Source organism: Nycticebus coucang, chromosome 4, assembly GCF_027406575.1.
Source record: "Nycticebus coucang isolate mNycCou1 chromosome 4, mNycCou1.pri, whole genome shotgun sequence".
In the NCBI taxonomy this organism is placed as follows: Eukaryota; Metazoa; Chordata; class Mammalia; order Primates; family Lorisidae; genus Nycticebus; species Nycticebus coucang.
Window position 1 is genome coordinate 54579894 of NC_069783.1, and position 20218 is coordinate 54600111.

The 20218-nt window shown below is 39.9% G+C and overlaps 1 protein-coding gene across 1 annotated transcript in view; it reads right to left on the bottom strand.

The window, feature by feature from the left end:
* Window positions 1–17227, bottom strand: part of EFEMP1 (EGF containing fibulin extracellular matrix protein 1) — a 63465-nt gene extending 46238 nt beyond the window's left edge. Inside the window, exons 1-4 of the mRNA XM_053588885.1 lie at window positions 17077–17227; window positions 15802–15918; window positions 11854–11902; window positions 11303–11689 (exon numbers count right to left, since the gene is read on the bottom strand). Of these exons, the coding sequence (XP_053444860.1) occupies window positions 11303–11689; window positions 11854–11902; window positions 15802–15882 (517 nt within the window). The 5' untranslated portion in view covers window positions 15883–15918; window positions 17077–17227. The remainder of the gene's footprint in view (window positions 1–11302; window positions 11690–11853; window positions 11903–15801; window positions 15919–17076) is intronic.
* Between the last annotated feature and the right edge of the window lie 2991 nt (window positions 17228–20218).

Below are 20218 nucleotides of genomic sequence, written 5' to 3' on the forward strand. Positions count from 1 at the left end.
ATTGTGCCCACTGAATAAGACCCCTGGAATTTTTCCCATTTTGGATTGTGTTCCGAGGCTCAAATCAATGGAGTAGAATCAGATTCCTCGTAACACACAGCTGTTTAGAGTGGAAATTTATTTCACCCCATTCCCTGGAGCTTGATGAGATGTAACTATCTGCATAAGGGCAGTCCCAGCTCCTATGGTGCTTCCCGCTTTCACTAGGCACACATAAAGCTACATACGCAGTTTTCATAGCTGTCTCCAGGTTCATTCCCTGCTTCGCTCTTACTTCACCTACAGTTCAAGAATAAGCTAGTTCTTGACTCTAAAGGGGCTCTCCGTGAGCTGGGTTCGTTCTTCCTGCGCCCCTTCCTTAGCACTTCCTACTCAGGGAAGGAATCAACACCTGTGGTGCATCTTACAAGGGTATATGTGAGGGTTGGTAAATGTGGAATGTAAATGTCTTAGCAAAGTAACTAAGAAAATGCCAGGAGGGCTATGTCAACTAATGTGACGAAAATGTGTCAAATGGTCTATGAACCAAGTGTATGGTGCCCCATGATCATATTGATGTACACAGCTATGATTTAATAAAAAAAAGAAAAAAAATATGAAGTTAACTGATGACTCCATACTGAATCTCAGAGTCAAAGCATTCTATAATAGACATACTCTTATTTGACAATGTGAATGTTACTTTCTTTGCATTATTATTCTTATTGCTTAATATTTTGATGAAGCAAAAAAAAAAAAAAAAAACTCTTCTTTAAGTCACCTATACCCAACTTAGTGACTTCTCTGGATTCTAAAACCAGATCTATAAAGGATTATTTCTGGCCTAGAGTTCAGGGAAATGTCCAAGATAAGATGGATTGCTCTGATTTTTCTCTCTTGCTTTCACAGAACTTCATCAAAAACCTTGAGTTTCTTCACAATATCAAAGTGCTCACATCAGTGTTTTCCAGCCTTACAGAAAGACAAATACTGCAGGATCTGACTTATATGCAGAATTTAAAAAAGTCAGATTCACAGAAATAGAAGAATGGTGGTTATCAGAGGCTGGAGGAGGGGATGGGAAGGGATGGGGAGCTGTTAAAAGGTACAAAGGCTTCAGTTAGACAGAGAGACATGTTTTTTGAGATCTGTTTCACAGTATGGAGATTATAGTAATATATATTTCAAAATTGTTAAGAGAATAGATTTAAAATGTTTATACCATAAAAAGAGATAAGTATATGAGATGACAGATATGTTAATTAGCTTAATCATCCCACAATGTACACATATATCAAAACATCACATTGTACCCCATAAACATATACAATTCTTATGTGTCAACTAAAATGAAATTAACAAAATTTTTTTCAGCCTATGATTATCTTACTTCAAATGCCACAAAATATTAACATTTTCCTAACCCGACTGTATTTTCATTATTCACAATGAGATTTTCTGAGAAAGGCTATATTTGATACAGAGATGCATTCACTAGTTAAATGGCTTGTCAGAAAATAAAAAAGAATTCTAGCATTTCCAATTACTAGTCTAACTCTAGGAATAACAGCAACCTGTTTAGTAAACAATGTTTACTAAAAACCTAACAATCCAGGATATAAAGAATACATTTTATGAATCCTTCTTTCAAGTAATTTAAGCTTTAAAAAAGTTATCTAAGACCTCCATCATTAAAGAGATAGATTAATCTCTCTCAGTAACTACTCGTGTGGCCAGGTATGGTGGTTCACACCTGTAATCCTAGCACTCTGGATGGCTGAGATGGGTGGATTGCCTGAGCTCACAGGTTCGAGACCAGCCTGAGGAAAAGAAAGACCCCCATCTCTAAAAATAGCCAGGTGTTGTGGTAGGTGTCTGTAGTCCCAGCTACTCAGGAGGCTGAGGCAAGAGGATTGCTTGAGCCCAAGAGTTTGAGGTTGCTGTGAGCTATGATGCTATAGCACTCTATAGAGGGCGAGAAAGTAAGACTCTGTCTCAAAAAAAAAAAAAAAAAAAAAACTCATGGATCACACTAAAATTTTATAACGTTTTTAGTTGGATAATATACCTCACATGCACAGTGCTCAATAGCTTATTTTCAAGGATGGTTTAAATCTAAGTTCTACCACAATTAAATGCCATTCATTAATACTAATAAACAACAAAAATCATTGATAAATAAAACAGAATGCAGCTCTGGAAGATATTTAGACAGACAGATGAACTCCTTAGTATTTTGCTGGGGAGAGGTACTGAGGATGGAACCAGTCACAGATGTTTGCTGTGCAAAGTGGCTCAGCATCATTCATATTTTATGACTTAATCTTTCCCACCTTATCTTGTTAGCATTCCTATGAGGAAGAAATGTGTTGCTTCTGGGGGAGCTGGTCCAGGACAGAAGTAATGTGGACACGATGTAATGCTGCTTCTCGTTTATTCTCCCTGGCTTTAGTATGGCTACTTCCTCTGATGGTTGGATCTTGATTTCTTCACCAGACCTCCCAACATCTCTTTATTCTCTACTAAATTCTCTGTTCTAGGGAAGGAACAGATTTTTGTTCTTGATCACATTTCTGGGAACACGTTTTCTTTTTCTGTCCAAACATACATTTTAGTAAACTGTGGGGTTCCCTGTGTTCCATATACTAATTTGACATGTACTTTTGAAAACTTGTCATGTACTTCTTGTGATGTCCCATGTGTTACTTTACTGAACTGGTGTTTATTTCTTTTAATTGTTATTTAATAACTCATGGGTTGATTATGACAAGTTCTCTCAGGACTGTGACTATTCCTTCCTTCTACCCTGACTCTATCAAACTGCAGCAGAAAGTAGTTCTCGAATTTAATTAAATTTATTGAATGCCGAATGGTTTTGTGTTCTATTTGATCGGTTTGAAATATCGCCTGGTTACCCTGAAATGGATACTTGAAAAGAGATGTATAATTATCTCAAAAGTAGCTGAAGTTTTACAATTTGATTGAGCACAAAATTTCGAGCTTTTTAGTCTATTTAGCATACATTTATATGCACTGATTCACTGTCCCTCCTTTTAATCTGTGGTCCTATGAAATTGACAGCGACAAACTATCTGTGTTGGTGCCAATATGCTGGCTTTAAGTTTTCCTTTCGTGTCATTTTTTCCCCTTCATCTTTAGTAAATGTTTACAAATTATTTCAGTTTAAACCATAAACGTGCAATTATGTTTAAATTCTTGCAATGACAGCATTTTCTTCTGCCAGTAAGTGAATGCAGTTTTCTTGATCAGTTTTATTTCTGAGTGTGCGATATGCAGTTACCTCCTGGAAAAAGCAGCATACTAATGAGTTTCAGATGTGGCGTGAATTATTACTTATTCATACGTTCGTGCAAAATCAAACACATTTGGGAGAAATTTTGTTTACTCTTTGGTTTCAAAAAATAAAATTGTGCCAGAAATTCAACAAGTGCAAAGGTAGTCCTTACAAAAGGGACAACTTGTTGATTTCAGGGAATATGCTTGAGACTTCCCGCTAGAGAAAGAAATAATGAGCCAGTACCAGTGCACATTCCAGAAGTTACCCAGGCTTGCAATTCTACTCTAATCTGCTTTTTTGCTTCTATGGGGAGAGGGAAATTCATTCCCCAGATTAAGTGTTAACTAGTTTTAACAAGAATCTTCTCATCTTTGATAGAAAGTAAATTTTTGATCAAGTTTAAGTTGAACAGAAGACACTTAGGTGAATGCTCTTCAAATATCTGATACTTACACAGTTTAAATGGGATGAGATGGTCAGTCTGTGCACCTGATAGTGGAAGCATCCCCTATCACTTTCGTAGTTGAAAGACACTGTACAGACACAGTCAGAACCAACCTCCTTCCTTTTTGTGGTTCTACATGAATGGAACCTCCAAATAGCATTGCCTCATCTGTTCAGTTTGTTCCATAAACTTAAGGGGGATCCCTATAGAAGATACAGTATCACTTAGCACCAATTATTGCCATAGCTGGAACACAACTTAGAGTCTCATCTACTGACAATTTAAGGATAGTTGTAATATTTCACATTTGTAGGTTTTATAGAGAGATGCAAGGCTCTCCTGTATTCTCATTAAGATGCCCCTTTTCCTCTGGATGGCCTTGGTTCAAGGATATAGTCCTAACTGGGACTCATGGCCACCCATGTTTAGGGATCAGAGGACTGATGGCCATAAGAATGACGGGAGTACTAAGCGTAGAGTATAAATGCCTTAACACAATAATTAAGAAAGTGCGGTGAAGGCTATGTTAACCAGTTTGTTATAAGTATTTCAAATTGTATATAAAACCAGCACATTGTACCCCGTAAATGCATTATTATACACAGCTTTGATTTATTAAAAAAATAATTTTTTATTTCAAGGCCAACATTAAAAAAAATAGATGAGAGAAGTAAAGTAGAAATATTATTCTACCACAGAAGCAAAAAGTATATTTTTGATGATTTCTTTTCACTACTTCCCACATCCCATGTAAAGTATTTTGGCCTTGCCCTCTGATTTATACAGCTGGATGTAACTTCCCAAAGTTAAATTAGGGCATTGGTTCTTAGACTTGAGTGGGCATCAAAACCATGAGATTATTAAAACACAGATTGCCAGGCTCCATCTCCACAGTTTCTGATTCAATAGGAATGGGGTAGGGTCTGGGAATTTGCATTTCCAATAAATTACCAGATGATGCTGATGCTTCTGGTCTGGGTACTACATTTTGGAGATCACTGAATTAGGGAGTTATATGGCACTGTCTTGTAGCAGACCTAAAATGGTTGTCATTCAATTTTTATGATGGAATTGTAAGAAAACTTTCTGTGGATTAATCAGATACATACATATACTATTCACAAATATATAATAAGAATGTCATAAATTGGACTAGAAAATGACTCCAGTATTTTGAAAAGTAAATTATGAAACAATGCTTGATTTTTCAGGAGAAAATCAATCACTTTTATTATACTGCATCAGCTTGTTTAAAAAGTAATTGAGTTTTCCCTATAAACTCAATTCTTGTCCATATATGTGGCGTTAGAGAATTTTCAGGTGCTCTAAGGTAATTAACAGCTAAAAACAATGAAGAACTAGAAAAAAATGTAAGCACACTAAATGCCCATTTTACTTTCTCTTTGAAGTATTTCTAGGTTAATGTCATACTTTACTCAATTATAGTCTTGCTTTTGCAAAATATCTATTTTCTGAGATGAAAGGTCTTCACTGGCTATATAATTACAGTAACAAAAATTAGGCATTTCCACACAAAACTAACCTATGCGTCCAGAGACTAATAACATTAGTAAGGATCAACAGAAGGGCAATGTTTGAAAGCTGCTTGGTAATGACAATGCCAGCTATGCTAAGCCAGTTGGTTACACTATAATTTACAAATCCTCTTGGATATGAGATTATTTAAGTTTAAAATGAAAGAAGTCAAAGAATGATGTCCCTAATATCTGAGAAGCTGTACTTGAACATGTTTGTTCAAGTTTCTCTTTTTAAAAGCATGTACGTAAAAAAGTCTTTTTCAAAATAGTCTTTTTGTTATTTGGAAGTTTGTAAAGAAATGTGCAGAAGACAATAGATGGTCCCAAAGAATATACAGACTTAAAAAAACCCTCTAAGTACATTGTAATTTATATGTTCCTTTAGACTTTATAAGAGGCAAAAGAAATGTTTTTAGAGTTTTAGGTACTCCTGCATCATAGGTAATAATGATGAAAATGAAATCATTGGAAATATAGTTGAAAGTTGCAAGAAATAAAAATTTCAGCAAATTGAAAAATTGGGGGTGGAAGTATGATACTTAATGTGGCCATGGGGTGATACTTTTCCAAGTGGACATGTGAAAAGATGAGCTCTGTTCGGACATACATCTAAGTATGTAAGTGTTAATGACTGGATATCCTGCACATGCAAAGTCTAAAAGAATGTGAAAACCTGCTCATGGGCAAAGTGGCAATGCCCAAGTACTTAAAAACCAGTCAGGTGTGGGTTTTGAAAGTTCAAAACAAGTTTTAAAAATAGTCTTACTGGACAAACAATGCCATAACCTGCAGAGATGGCCTCTAATGTTAGAACTTTCTCACCCTTGGCTGCAAGGTGAAGGGAATTGGGTTATGGGGATATTCTGGGGGTGATCAACCATCCTATTTGCTTGGAATTGAGGCATTTCCAGGAACACAGACTTTCAGGTTTAAAACTAGCACAGTCCTAGTAGACAGAGATGGTTGGAAAACTTAGGGTGTGTTTTCACATCTCTCAGTGACACCTGACAAGTAACCGCACGCTAGATTTGGCTTCATAAGCTAATCAGCTTCATTGGATTTCTGTACTGAGTTTATTTCTTGGTGCCACAGTTTCTTTAGCAAATTAGTAGTCATACCTGCAAATCCTGGCCAAGTTTAGTAGTGGCTTAATTACTAGCCATGCAAATGTCCTATGTTTAATTTTTTAAAAGTTCAATTAAGTGAACAAATTCCTTTAAGCAGAGAAATAGATGCTTTCTCTTTCTTGCTAGTCCCCAAATGATAAATGACTTTTTTTTCCATATAAGAATATGGGTCTTACCAGAAGGAAAAAAAAAATCCTTTTATCATAAGGACATTTGCACTAGTCTGTTTATTGCAGCACAATTTACAATTGCCAAAATGTGAAAACAGCCTAAATGCCCACCAACCCAGGAACGGATTAACAAGCTGTGGTATACGTATACCATGGAAAACTATTCAGCCACTAAAAAACGATAGAGACTTTACATCTTTTGTATTAACCTGGATGGAGGTGGAACACATTCTTCTTAGTAAAGCCTCACAAGAATGGAGAAGCAAGAATCCAATGTACTCAATTCTAATGTGAAGGCAGTAGATGAGCTAATACAAGGGGAGGGGAAGAGGAATGAGCAAGTGGGGAGGGGGAGGAAGGAGGGGGCTGGGGGGTCCCGATGTATACACACCTCTTGGGGGTGGGGCACAATTACAAGAAGGACTTTATCTAACAAATGCGATCAGTATAACCTAATTCTTTGTACCCTCAATAAATCCCAAACAATAAAAAAAAAAAAAAAGAATAGGGCTCTTAGAAAGTTATATATGATTATAAGATATCTTCTTAACTTGAACTAGTGATTTCTAACTCCATCTCCTTTGAGGAGTTACGTAGGGCTGTGCAGTTAAGGATGTAGACCATGAAAGGGAAGTCATCAACGGCTTATCATGTAGACCCTTATTCATTCAGCTGCCTTTTGGTGTAGATGAATATCTGTTGTCTTTGAAGTAAATGATGTCTCATGGAAAGAATTAATTCCTGAAACGTTACCTATAAATGACTCTAGGTATGTACCACCTATCATTTGATCTTCATGTAATTTTATAGCTGCCAAGGAGAAAGTCAGTCATGTGAAATGCTCAGTGTGACTGGCTCCCACAGCACCATCCTCATTGGGCAAAAATTCCCTGAAAGCACCTACTCATTAGGACTTGATCTTTGCATGTTATGTTGCATTTTAAACGCCTTGTTTTTGCATAAAACCCTGGAAAAATTCATGAAAAATTTCATGAAATTCATGAAAAACGTATTTTCGTTAAACTGTTAAAACATGGAGAGTTGACTAAAAGATATACAGGGTGTCCCCAAACTCACCCCTTAAAGTTGCCATACATAGGGAAAATGGGAAATTATTGCTTAAATGTGCCTTTATTTACAAAATATTTACAAAATATTCTTTATGCATTAGCCACTTCTTTGTAAAATTTTGTAATAAATACTTTGTACGTAAAGGTTCATTTAGCCATAATTTCCCTTTTTCTCTTAGTATGGTGACTTTAGGGGTGACTTTTGGGACATCCTGTAAAATAATGTACACTATTTTATAGTGTACACTAAAAAAAATCTAGTGGTATTATTTGAATCATTAGGAACCATACGTGATCTGTGTAATGCATCCAAAGGCCCAACTGGTTTTAAGACTGAAACACAGTATAGATTTTAGCCCCCATGTAAAAAAATGCCCTGAACTGTACCTGTTGAAAAATATAACGTATGGAAAAAAATAATTTTTATACAAATATGACTCATCCATAGGCATTCATTTACTCTAATCCAGCTGACCATGGTAAATGTGTTTGGATTACTGGGCACAAGTACGTAACATTTAAAAGGGAGTGGAGATCTTTATTAAAACAGAAGGCTCCTCAACCTTCATGATGATGTCAATAATATAGGTCCTTGGAGCACATTATTGTTGTAAGCGGAGGTCCCCACACTTTCACATTGGTTATAAAACATTATTTCGTGCTGCTGGCCTGGAATGAGAATGTCATACATCTGCAGGCAATTAGAAGAAGCTGGACCACATGTTTGATTAGCGCAATAATAAATGGGCACAAGTGTGACTCGACTTATGTTAGTCAGATTCCCTAGACAGATTATCCTGTTGTTATCTTATGAAATAACCCCCTTTTATCAACAATTAAGTAAATCCACATTTATGGGCACTTTGCAAAATTGTGAGGTGGGAAGAAATCCAACTTAAGCCTTAAGTCTTCCAAAACTTTTAACCCTTCTTTCAATGGTACAGACCCCAGTTTCAAATTTTAGAAACTGGCTACATTACACAGAAGAGTTTGAGTTGAAAATATCCTGTGTGCACATAATCAGTAAGTATGTATTATAGCATCACCCTTAAGCAAAGAATTTAATAGTCTGTTCATAACTTAAAATCCCTAAGAAGTAAAAATTATGAATGTTTTAATATGTAAAAAGTAACTTTGTGGTCTAAATATTTTTAAGAAAAAAATACATAGAATTTCATTTTTCATATTCATAGTACAGTTTCTAATATAACCCATACATGTTGTCTTTATACATACATGTGTATGTATATATACATGCACACGTATATCTACGCACACGTATATCTACACACACGTGTTTGTATACATACATACATATACATGTTTTTTTTTTTCCTGAGAGTCTTGTTCTGTCACTGGAGCTGGAGCGCAGTGGTACCATCATAGTTCATGCAGCCTCTATCTCCTGGATTCAAGTAATCCTCCTGCCTCAGCCTCCTAAATTGCTAGAACCACAGGTGTACACCACCATGCCTGGCTAATTATTATTATTTTTTTTTATTTCCTTGCTTATTTTTTATTTTTATTTCTTTGCTTTTTTTTTTTTTTTTGGGACAGAGTTCCACCCTATGCCACTGAGCAGAGTGCAATGGTGTCATAGCTCACTGCAACCTCAGACTTGGGCTATGGGTATCCCGCTGCCTTAGCCTTTGGAAGCTGCAGGGATTACAGGCACTTGCCGCAGCGCCCAGTTGGGTTTTTAAAATTATTATTATTTTTAGTACAGCAAGGGTCTTACTATCTTACCAAGGCTGATCTCAAACTTCTGGCCTCAAGCAATCCTTTGGCCTCCCAAAGTGCTGGGATTACAGGCATGAGTTACCTGCCCAGTCCTTAAATGTGTTTTGTTTTAGAACTTCACTCAGTTCTAGGTCTTGTTCTTGAATTCAACTGTAAGTGTCAATGATGGCTATAAACTACTTTAGGAAATGGCCCATTCATCCACCTGTCTTTTTTTTCTCCCAAGTACTATTAAAATACATACCATCTGAACAGCTAAAAATAATTCAGTATATAAAAGTCAATTCTTTAAAAAATTTCAGCCCAACTTTTGATTTTAGGAAAAATATCAAATCTTTTAATCTTATTACATATTAAAATAACACAATTAAAAGTTGATATAACTTAAATTAACTTAAGGTATTCTTTTAATATTCACCGAAATACATGTGTATAAAAAAAATCAGTTTATCTCGACATAATTCTTAAATATCAGAAAATCAAGCAGATGCTGAATCATTCGTCATCAAAATTGGAATTCTGACTCATGACAGTAACATGAAACAGATGCTAATCTGATGCACCCTCTGTAACCATCACAGCATGGGGTAGCTCTGGATGTGGGGTACTTAAAATTTGCACACAAAATATAAAGTAATAAAAGTCAAAGCATGATAGGTTTCCTTATAAGCCATTTAAAATCTAGTATCTCTTATACAGCAGACAAAACTATGCAGTGATGAAGGGACAGCCACCCCAGGGCAACAAGGATTTACGTCTTTCACTTAGTTCAGTAGTTTAGTGATCTTCTCTGACTCCATCACTGTTGAGGAAGGTGAACTCTTTCTATCACTCATGACCAGAGGTAAGAGCTCTCAGGCCCTTTCCACTGGCTAATGGGTACCATGCACTTATGTGGTGGTAACTTAGAGTTCTGCACCATGGGGTCTACCTAGCAAGCCTCTGGCAGGGAAAAAGGAGTCTGGGGGCTCCTATGGCCCCATCTCAATAACACATTTCTGTACCAGGTAGCTTTGAAAGGGTTTGCTAAGACAGAAAGAGGGAAATAAAATCTCTCAGTACAGGCCTATTAGCTAACATCCCACATGTCTTCAAAGCCCGAGATTCTTATCACTTTGCTAGCATGAGTCTACAGCTGTTTCTAGAATACACAGTGATGTGTACTCTCTGTGAAAATAAACAGAAAAGCCCAGGCAGACGATGCCATGGTGCAAGTGACATAAGCAAAATGTGCTCAAATGAGGGCTTTAAAAGAGATATAAACGTGAGGGGGGAAGAGTCTGTTTAAGGTAATGAGAAGCAGAAGCCCCATTTATTTATTCCTGATTGAGAAAAATAAGTCAGTGGCAAGTTCAGTGAAAGGAAACTTGAGAAACCAAAGGGGGACATCTATGGAGTAGCCTGACAGCACCATTTCCAATTCCCGATGAATAACCTGACCACTACTTCTGACAGCTGTGACTCTGGCGCCTGCCTGCCTGGGTTTGAAGGCCAGCTCTGCACTTAGCATCTGCGTGACCTCTGGATCTTAAACTTGGACGTGTGCTGAAACCACGTGGGGAATTTTAAAAAATACTGATGCCTGAAACCCGTCCACAGGGACTGTGATTTAATTGGACTAGGGTGTGGCTTGACCATCAACACGTTTTAAAAGCTCTCAAGTGACTCTAAATATGAGCAGCTAAGGTTAGGAACCCCTGATGAACTTTCTCAGCCAGTTTCCTGTTTCCTCGTTTGTAAGATGACAACACTGACACTGACAGCAACAAACGTTTTATGATTACTAGGATGATTAAGTACCTTATGCAGACAGGGCATTCGGCACAATGTCTGGCGTGTGGGAATCCCTTTGTAAACGCGAGCAATTATTATCATCCTTCCCAGGAGGTGCACCTCGGCAAGAACATTCTGGTTAGGGTAACAGGTCACGCCTACCTTGGCAGACGTTGTGCTCGCTCTGCTCATAGCCTGCTGCACACTGGATACGGTGGGAAGGGTTGGAGAGACTGCGCTGAGGGTCAGCTGGGTTCCGCCGGATGACAAAGTTATTTCGGCCAGTCTGCACTTCAGGGCCTGCGACCGCAGCAGCACTGGCCACAAAACCACCCCCAGGCAACACTCCAGTGGCCGCCATGCTACTGGCAGCTACACCCCCAGTGGTTGCCCCCGAGGCTGCTTCAGCGGCTGGTGTTTCTTGCTGAGGCTGTTCATTATTTACAATAATCTGGGCTGTTTTAGGAAGGCAGAGGTATCCTCCATAGTGGTTGACACATTTCATTCCACCTTTGCAAGCATCTGGGACAATGTCACATTCATCGATATCTGCGTCAGTAATAAAATAAGTCAGGAACCTTCTCAGAGGGAAGGTGGAACATGTAAATGTTATGTGCATGCCTTTTTTGGCATAAAACCCACAGGACAGGAAGAGACACATGAGATGGAGACAGGGGGCAATGTTCAGATGGGGGTCTGTGAAGCTAGCTCACCTTTGCACTGCTGTCTCACAGGGTCCCACTCATATCCGTCAGTGCATTGCTGTGGAGAAAACACCAAAGGTGGGGACAGGAGACAGTTAATTGATGTGTCCATTCCCTAAGAAGTTACTCTAAAAGCATCATTTTAGGGCAACAATCCTTGGGCTAGAGACCTAGATATATGATGTGATGCATGGCTTAACCTTCCTAGTTTTCCTTCCTTAAAGACAAGTCTGTGCATTGGACAGCTTGGCAGCATCCTGCTCAGTCACCAGCTGCCTCAATTCTTCTGCTGGGCTCGGTACAGTTGACCATCACTATCTTCTTGGAATTCTTTCCTCTCTGTCTTGAGACTAATCTCCAACCTCTCTGACTGCTTTTATTGTTTGTTTTAGTTTGTTTTATTTGCTCCTTTTCCCACACTGTAAATTTTAGGAACAAAAACATTCAACAAAGTTTTTTTTTTTTTTTGCTGCTGCCCTAAACTCTTCTCTCTCCCTCTCAATCCTCCACGAGTGTTCAAACACCCAGCCTTCCTTACCATTCTTTCTTCATCTCACGTGCTGGGTGCCTGTCATTTCCTAGGGGCCCTTCTAGTTCACTCACTGAACCCCCTGGGGAGCACCTTCTCTTGTGAGGCCCTGGGGATACCAATGTGATGCAGACCTTGTCCCTGTCCTGAAGCAGCTCACAGGGCAGACAAGCAGACAAACAAGTAGACAACTTGCAGCAAGATGTCAGGTGCCTTCTACAAGTGAGTGGAGGAAGGAGTGAGGGACTCTGCCCAGCTGGGGTGGAAGGGAAGGCTTTACAGGGGAGGTGACAAGTGAATAGGGCCTTCTGGGATGAGTAGGATTTTTCCAGAGAAGTGCAGGAATTCTAGGAAGGGAAACCGTTGGGAGCAAACATACCAAATTGTTAAAGAGGGACAGGGCTGCAAGGAATTCTGGGGGGGTGGGGATGAGGTTAGAGAGGTAGACACAGACAAATCCAGGAAACCTTTGTTTGGGACAGGGAAGAACAGGATTCTACCCCGAAGGTCGATGAATTTCAAGGTTTATTATGTTTAAAGAGCACCCAGGTTAAAATGCATATTCCTGGGCCCACCCGAAGGACTGACTCTGTTAGGTCTTGGGAGTAGGGGGCTGAAGTGCCTAACAAGCATCTCAGGTGATTCCCATGCAGATTGTCTTGGGGCTACTTCTTAAGAAATGTTGATATGGGTGATCCAAGCTCCTGAAGAATTTTTAAGCTTAGGAAACAATTTGATCAAAGCTCATTTGAGAAAGTCCCTCAGATTAAGATGGTTCAGGGAAGACTGAGCAAAAGAGGAGCAAGCAACCAAATAAACTTAAATTCTTTTAGTAGAGCTGAGAGGTGCTTATACATGCATAGACACTGGACAAGGAAATAACCCAATGGAGGCAAAGAGATCAATTTAGATATTTTACTGATACCTGAAACTTACCAAGGTGAGAACCAAACTCACTTTATCTCTCAGAGTACTTTTGTGCAGTTTCTCTAACAGTGTCTAAGATACCATCACCTCTCTGGGGACCCAGGATCTCAACATGCATGCTCCAATGATTTTCTTTCAAGCTCTGCTGACTCTGCCCATTTCTACATCTAACACATTGGTAGAAGCCGTTTTCTGGCCTCCTGAGCAGGCAAGGCTCCATATCTCCTCATTCTGCACACAGGCTCCACGGCAATCTCTGTTGCCTCTGTTATGTTGCTCTTCCATCCAAGAGCTCACAGTGGCCGGGAGACCTCTCATTTCTCATCATCTCCCGGTCCTCACCACTGCCCAGCTCCAGCTGATCTGACCTTATCCCCACCTGGACTTGTCTTTGTTGTTTACACCACCAGCCTTTGATTAGGCCACGCTCTCTGACTCAGGCATCTCTTCAGCCTTTCTAGACCCATCTACTTCCTTTGAAAACAGCACTGAGTTGTAGCTCCTGGAATATCCCAGCACCAACATTACTCACTTCTGCAGTTTTCAGTAGTATCTTCCCAGGGCAAATTCCCTGAGGCAAAGGGTTGAATTTTCTTAGTAAGCTAATAAATTCTTTCAATGGGGTGAGAATTGTTTATGCATATATCTGTCAGTAAATAGCGGAATGGATCCTATCTTTAACATGGAGGGGGACTATGAGACTGTCTTGTGGAGACAAGCCCATTCTTCTGAAAAGTGTCTTTCAAACCAGGCAAAAACGGCAGTTTCTTTAAATAATTTGTATGGTAAATAGAGAAGACTTGCAGTTTTAAGTATTTAGTTCCAGTACATTTAATGTGAGTCTACTATTAAACAAGCCTAGACTGAATTTAGCTTTGCCACTTGTGGCTGTATATCCTGAAAAAAGTTAGCCTTTCTGATCATCAGTTCTACCATCAGTAAAAGGAAGAAGATTCCACTTTACCTTGCTTTGAGGATGAAAGTACTAAAAAGTCTTTAACGATCTTGTCCTTTAAGCATGCATTATGAGGCATACATAATTTAAAAAAGAATAAACCTAATCTTCATACAAAAAGGGTATCTCATCTGGGACATCAGTTACAATAATAATGGACCCTAGTTAATAGACTTAAAACAATAGTTTAATTCACAGGAAACTTTCTCTACCCAAAATGAATAAGATTAGCAAAGGGTATAGAAGATAAGTAGTTGGAAAAGCAGTAAAATATTTTATTAGATGATTGTAAAAGTGGGTAACAAATTTAATTTTAGCTCCTAAGAAGGTAATAAATTTAGCCTGATTAACAAAATATTTTCATTTGAGGATAAACAGCACAAGCCTTCATTTTTCTTGCTTTATTTATCTTCAGCAGAGGAAGCAACTACATTTAACATGAAGTTAACAAAATATTTATATTAAACTATTTTATTCATAGTTGATCTGAACAACAGAAAGGGACACTTGCCAGATGAATACTAACATTCTAGGGATAACATGGTAACAAAAACTGAGATGTCTACTATCAGCTAAATTTGACATTAGCTCACTTTTAAGAGTTTTATTTTCAAAAATTTTTCACATTCTTTTGAGTAGGATTACTTAATTTTAAATTGGGAGCAAGTAGAAAAATGTGTTTTTCATATTTTAATCCAGGACAAATGTCCTTCACTCCATAGCACTTATTAAAGACTAGAAAATACAAAACAGAGGTGCAAGCAAAGTCACCAGAAGTGCAGTAAGTCCTGTCCTCCTCTGCCATCACCTCATCCATTCCTAGCAATGGGAGGGGTCGGATATTTTGAATATTTTATTAAACACTGATTATGCTCATTCAATTAACTAATTAGTTATATAGTACTTGGAATTATCAGAGATGCTAATTAGAAAATGGAAAACAGAGTTGTACACAATGAATTTTAAAACCACTTTTAGCAAATACTGCATCCTGGAAACACATAAAGTATATCTGAAGGGCATTTATGAATTATGAGTTACACTATAAATAGATGAATATCTAGCCTTTGAAAATTCAGTGAAGACCACTCGCATGATAATGTTAAGGTCATGTGCACAAATAAGGCCATGTGCTTTTACAATGTTTAACACTCTTATTTGACTTGAGCGTTAAACTCTGCACTTACTGGCTTTGTTTGCATGTATATAGGAATCCGGATTTTCCAAATCTTTATGCCCATTAATTCAGTGAATGTATTGGAAATATGGAGCTTACTCTGGTGTTAATTTCAAAAAGGTTCCTATTGTCAGCCTTGCACAAATCATTCCACCTTGGTCCCCACTTCAGTTGGTGATCTCAATGAACTTTTGAAAGGATCAAGGGGCAATTTGCAAGGAATCTTAAATGTGAACCATAGTAAAGGGTTATTTAATCTATTATCCTCCACAGAGTACAGCCCACTTACCCTGGCAGGGGTGGGTAAGATCTTCCCCTGTCACAGAATCCCGCTGAACTGCACTTATCTCAAATTCCATCACCCCTTACCGTGTATGTGATGGTTTCCTCGGTGTCCTGTGACTTGACCAGCGCCAGAGTCAGCATGGTTAGGAGAAGGGCTTTCAACATTGTGATTCTCCAAGAAAACAAACGGATGTTTAGTATCTGTTGCGGAGAAAATAAAACGTTAGCAGTGAAGTAACAAGGACCGGTGGGCGGGGAGGCTGAGGCTCCACCACACTCAACTTCCAATCTGCTTTCTCATCTCCCCTCCCCCTCCTGAACCTTCCCACAGACAAAAAAGTGCATTTCATTTCACTCCATCCTGCTACCCTGTCTATACACAAAGGACGTTCAGTGTGCATGTTTCCACAGCAGGCTTCAAAAGAAAAAAATTAAAGGATAAAAAGACAGCAGTTTCAAAGGGGAAGGTGCATTTTCTTCTTCTTCTTCTTTTTTTTTTTTTTTTTTTTCGGGAATGGAGGTGGGGCAGCAGATCTGTATCCCCTTGAGCGTTAAGGCTTTCCCTGGGTGCTCACCTCCTTCTAAACTTGGACTTTGCCTGACAAATGCAAGCAATGGAACCTAATCGTTCGTACCCTCATATTAATCTGAAAAGAGAGAGAGAGATTCCTTGCAAAGGTCAGCAAAAATACCTGCGAGCCAACATGAACTACCTTGGCCTTGAACTTCTATTTTTTTTTTAAAAACACAACAAAACTCTCAATTCTAGTAGAATATTGGAGCTCCTCAGCACAAACTCTTAAAGTAGCATTTTCACCCCGTTCTTTGCACGCAGCTTTGTTTAAAAGCCCCAGGTTGTGTGGAAGCGTCTGATCCTCAGGGCTTTGGTCCCCGACGTGCGATCTTTAGGACTGGGCTGCCCAGGACCGGAACTGCACTGCAGCCCGAAGTACCAGTTTCTGGGCGCCCGGCCTTGCGTCCTTTCTTAGCAGTTCCCCGGAGCTGCTCAGCTTTCCGGCTTCTAACTAGCTCCTGGGGAACCCAGGTGCGGCTTAAATCTCACACACCGGTCTCCCGAAACTTTCAAAAACCACGATTCCCGGCGTAGCCCGGCCGGCTGTTGGTCTGCGCGCACACACATGCCTGTCCCAACAGATGTCACCCGAGTGCTCGCACTTGCCGACAGATCGCATTCCGAGGCGGCACACCTCCACCTCCCTCTCCACTTGAGAGACCCTGCGCAGTCCTGGTCACTTCTCGGGTAGCCTGCGCCCCTCAGAGCACCCCACCTTGCTCCCTGCACGCAGCCCGGGGGCCCTGGGCGCTCGCGGCCACCCCCGGGCTGGGGCTCCTTCCTACCTGCGCGGCCGCGCTGCGCTCCGGGACCGGGCAGGAGCGGAGTGCGCAGGGGAGGGCAGCCCCGTGGCTCTGAACTGGCGAGGTCAGGCAGCCGCCGCAGCTGCGGGAGGAGGAGGAGAAAGGGAGGGGTAGGGGGAGGGCGAAGGAGGGCGCAGGGGGGCGGAGGAGAGAGCCGAGGGAGGCGCCAGCGCGGAGCCGAGCGCCTCAAGCCCGGCGGGAGAGCTCGCAGCTCCGCTGGGTCCGCGCCCCCGGCTCCACCTGCCCTCTCTGGCCTGTACCTCAGTGTCCAGCCTCCAGGGGACCCCAGACCGAAGAGGGCGCGTTTGGCATGCAAGTGTCCTGGGTTTGCATCAGCTTGGTGATACATCCAGCCTCCAGGGCGATTTCTCGTGCTCCAAGGAGGGGAACAGATTTCTGCCAGGGAGCTTCTGAGAGTCTCTAGAAATTGCCTCAACCCCCCCCCCCCCACCAACCCAGCAACCCCATAAATTAGTGCGGGGAGAGTAAATTAATCCCATTCATAGAACTGGTCCTTTTGCCTTTGCTTTCAGAGGTTTGTTTGTTTTGAGGGAGGGCTGCTTTCTCAGATGGAGAAAAATGAGCGTTCATTCATTCATTCATCACGTTGTGGTTGAAAGCAGGCCACCTGGAACTCTCACTAACAAAATTGGGAGGTGGGGTTTGTTTTATGGTCTCTCAAACCTCCCTTTTTGATTAAAAAAAAAGTGTTGGTGAGGATGCGGAGAAAAGGGAACCTTTTGGGAATGTATATTAGTACCACCATTATAGAAAACTCTGTGACGATTTCCTTAAAAGCCAAAAGTAGAATTATCATATGACCCAGCAATCCCACTTCTGGGGATTTACTGAAAGGATTTGAAATCAGCGTATCAAAAAGACGTCTACCCTCATGTTGGTTGCAGCACTATTCACAATAGGCAAAATAAGGAATCAATCTAGGTGTTCATCAAGGACAGAATGGGTGAAAATATGTGGTATATATACACACACGGAACACTGTTCAGACTTAAAAAAGAAATGTTATCATTATGACAAGGTGGGTGGAATTGGAGCACTTTACACTAAGGGAAATAAGCCAAACACAGTAAGACACATACCACATACACTCACTTATATTCGTAATGTAAAACAATTAAACTTGTAGAAGCCGGGGGTGTTTGTGACCGGAGGCTGGAGTTGGAGGTGGGGGGGAGTGAGGAGATGATAGTCAGAGGAGGAATAAGTTTGATTTTTTACAGTTCATTTGTGCAGTTTGGTGAATACAGCTAACAATTGAGTACTGTACGTTTCAATATAGCTAACAGAGTACATTTCAAACATTCTTATCACAAAAAATTTTAAATATTTGAGGTAATGGATTGAATCATTCCACGTGGTATTCAAAAATCACTTTCTACCCCATAAATATATACCACTATACTTTGTCAACATATAATACAAAAAGGGGGGAGGGAGGAAAAAACTCCAGGTTTTTCAATGGATCCCCTTGTTCATCTATAATTTCTGTTTTCTTCTTGGTGAAGTCCCTAATGGATTGAATCATTGCATGTGGTATTCAAAAATCACTTTGTACCCCATAAATATATACCACTATACTTTGTCAATATATAATACAAAAAGGGAGGGAGGAAAAAAACTCCTATTTTTCAGTGGATCCCCTTGTTCATCTATAATTTCTGTTTTCTTCTTGGTGAAGTCCCTAATCCTATTCATTTAAAGTTGGACATTTCATTTTCACCTTTCATGAAATGGTGGAATTTCAGGAAACTAGAGAGGAAAAAAAATAATTTTTCTGGCTTCATCAAATCATACCACGCAGATAGCTGTTATCTTAGAAGGTTCCAACTCTAAAGTTAGAGTAATAGCTTATTTCCAAGGCAGCTATGTCTTCTAAGAAGCAAACAGCCAAATACCATTTCATGAATGAGACACTTGGAAACTGGAAGGGTTAAACACTGTGTCCAATACCCACTGACCAGAGGTGGGAGGGTGGTAGAGACTGCAGGAGAGAGAAATCATCAGGTGGAAGCTGCTTCTTAATCTCTGGGGTATCTATGGGTACCTGGACCTGGCCAGTTTGATAGCAAGCCTCACAGTATTGGAAAAGATCAGGGAAGTTCTACAACCCTTCCTGAACCTTAATGGAATATATAGGACTATACTAATTTTATGACCAAAATTCTAGTGACTTTTTTTCATCTAGTCCATTGGTTCTCAAACTTCCTAATACTGTGACCCTTTAATACAGTTCCTTATGTTGTGGTGGCCGCAACCATAAAATTATTTTTGTTGCTACTTCATAACTGTACTTTTGCTACTGTTATGAATCGTAATGTAAATATCTGATCTGATATGCAGGATGTATTTTCATTGTTACAAAGGGGTCGAGACGCACAGGTTGAGAACCGCTGATCTAGTCATTAATAACCCCAAACTTAAAAAAAAAATGGATCTTTACTTTTTGTACAATAAAACAATCTGTCCTTTAAACTCTATCTGTCCTCACCCCTTTCTCCAAAAAAAAAAAAAAAATGGGGTGAAAATTCCAAATTTCTGTCTCCAGCCTGGAACTCTTCCTATATTTCCGACTGCTGACTTGTTATCTTCATGTGGACATCTAATGGACATTCCAAACTGAACACACTGGTGTCCTCATTCCCCAACCTACTCCACCCATCTGCTTCACCATCTCAATTAATAGCAATTTCATCTTTCCATTTGTTCAGCTCCAGGACCATATAGTCATCCTTGATTTCTCTTTTTCTCACACAGCCTGTATTCAATCCATCAGAAAATTCTGTTGGCTTCACCTTCAGAATATATCCAGAATCAAACCACTTTTCATCCCCCTGGTTTAAGCCAGTACCATTTTCTACCTGGTCTATTGCAATGGGTCTCCCTTGTTCCCCCACAGCCTTTCTCAGCAGCAGTTCATGTGAATGGAATCATGGAGTATGTGTCTGGCTTCCTTCACTCAGCCTGGCTGTGAGATGCATCTTTCTTAGGTGTATCAGAAGTTCATTCTTTTTTATTGCTGAGTAATGTCCCATTGTGTGTGTATACCCTGATTCATTTATCTGTTCATTTGTTGGTAGATATTTGGCAGCTTTGTGAACAAAGC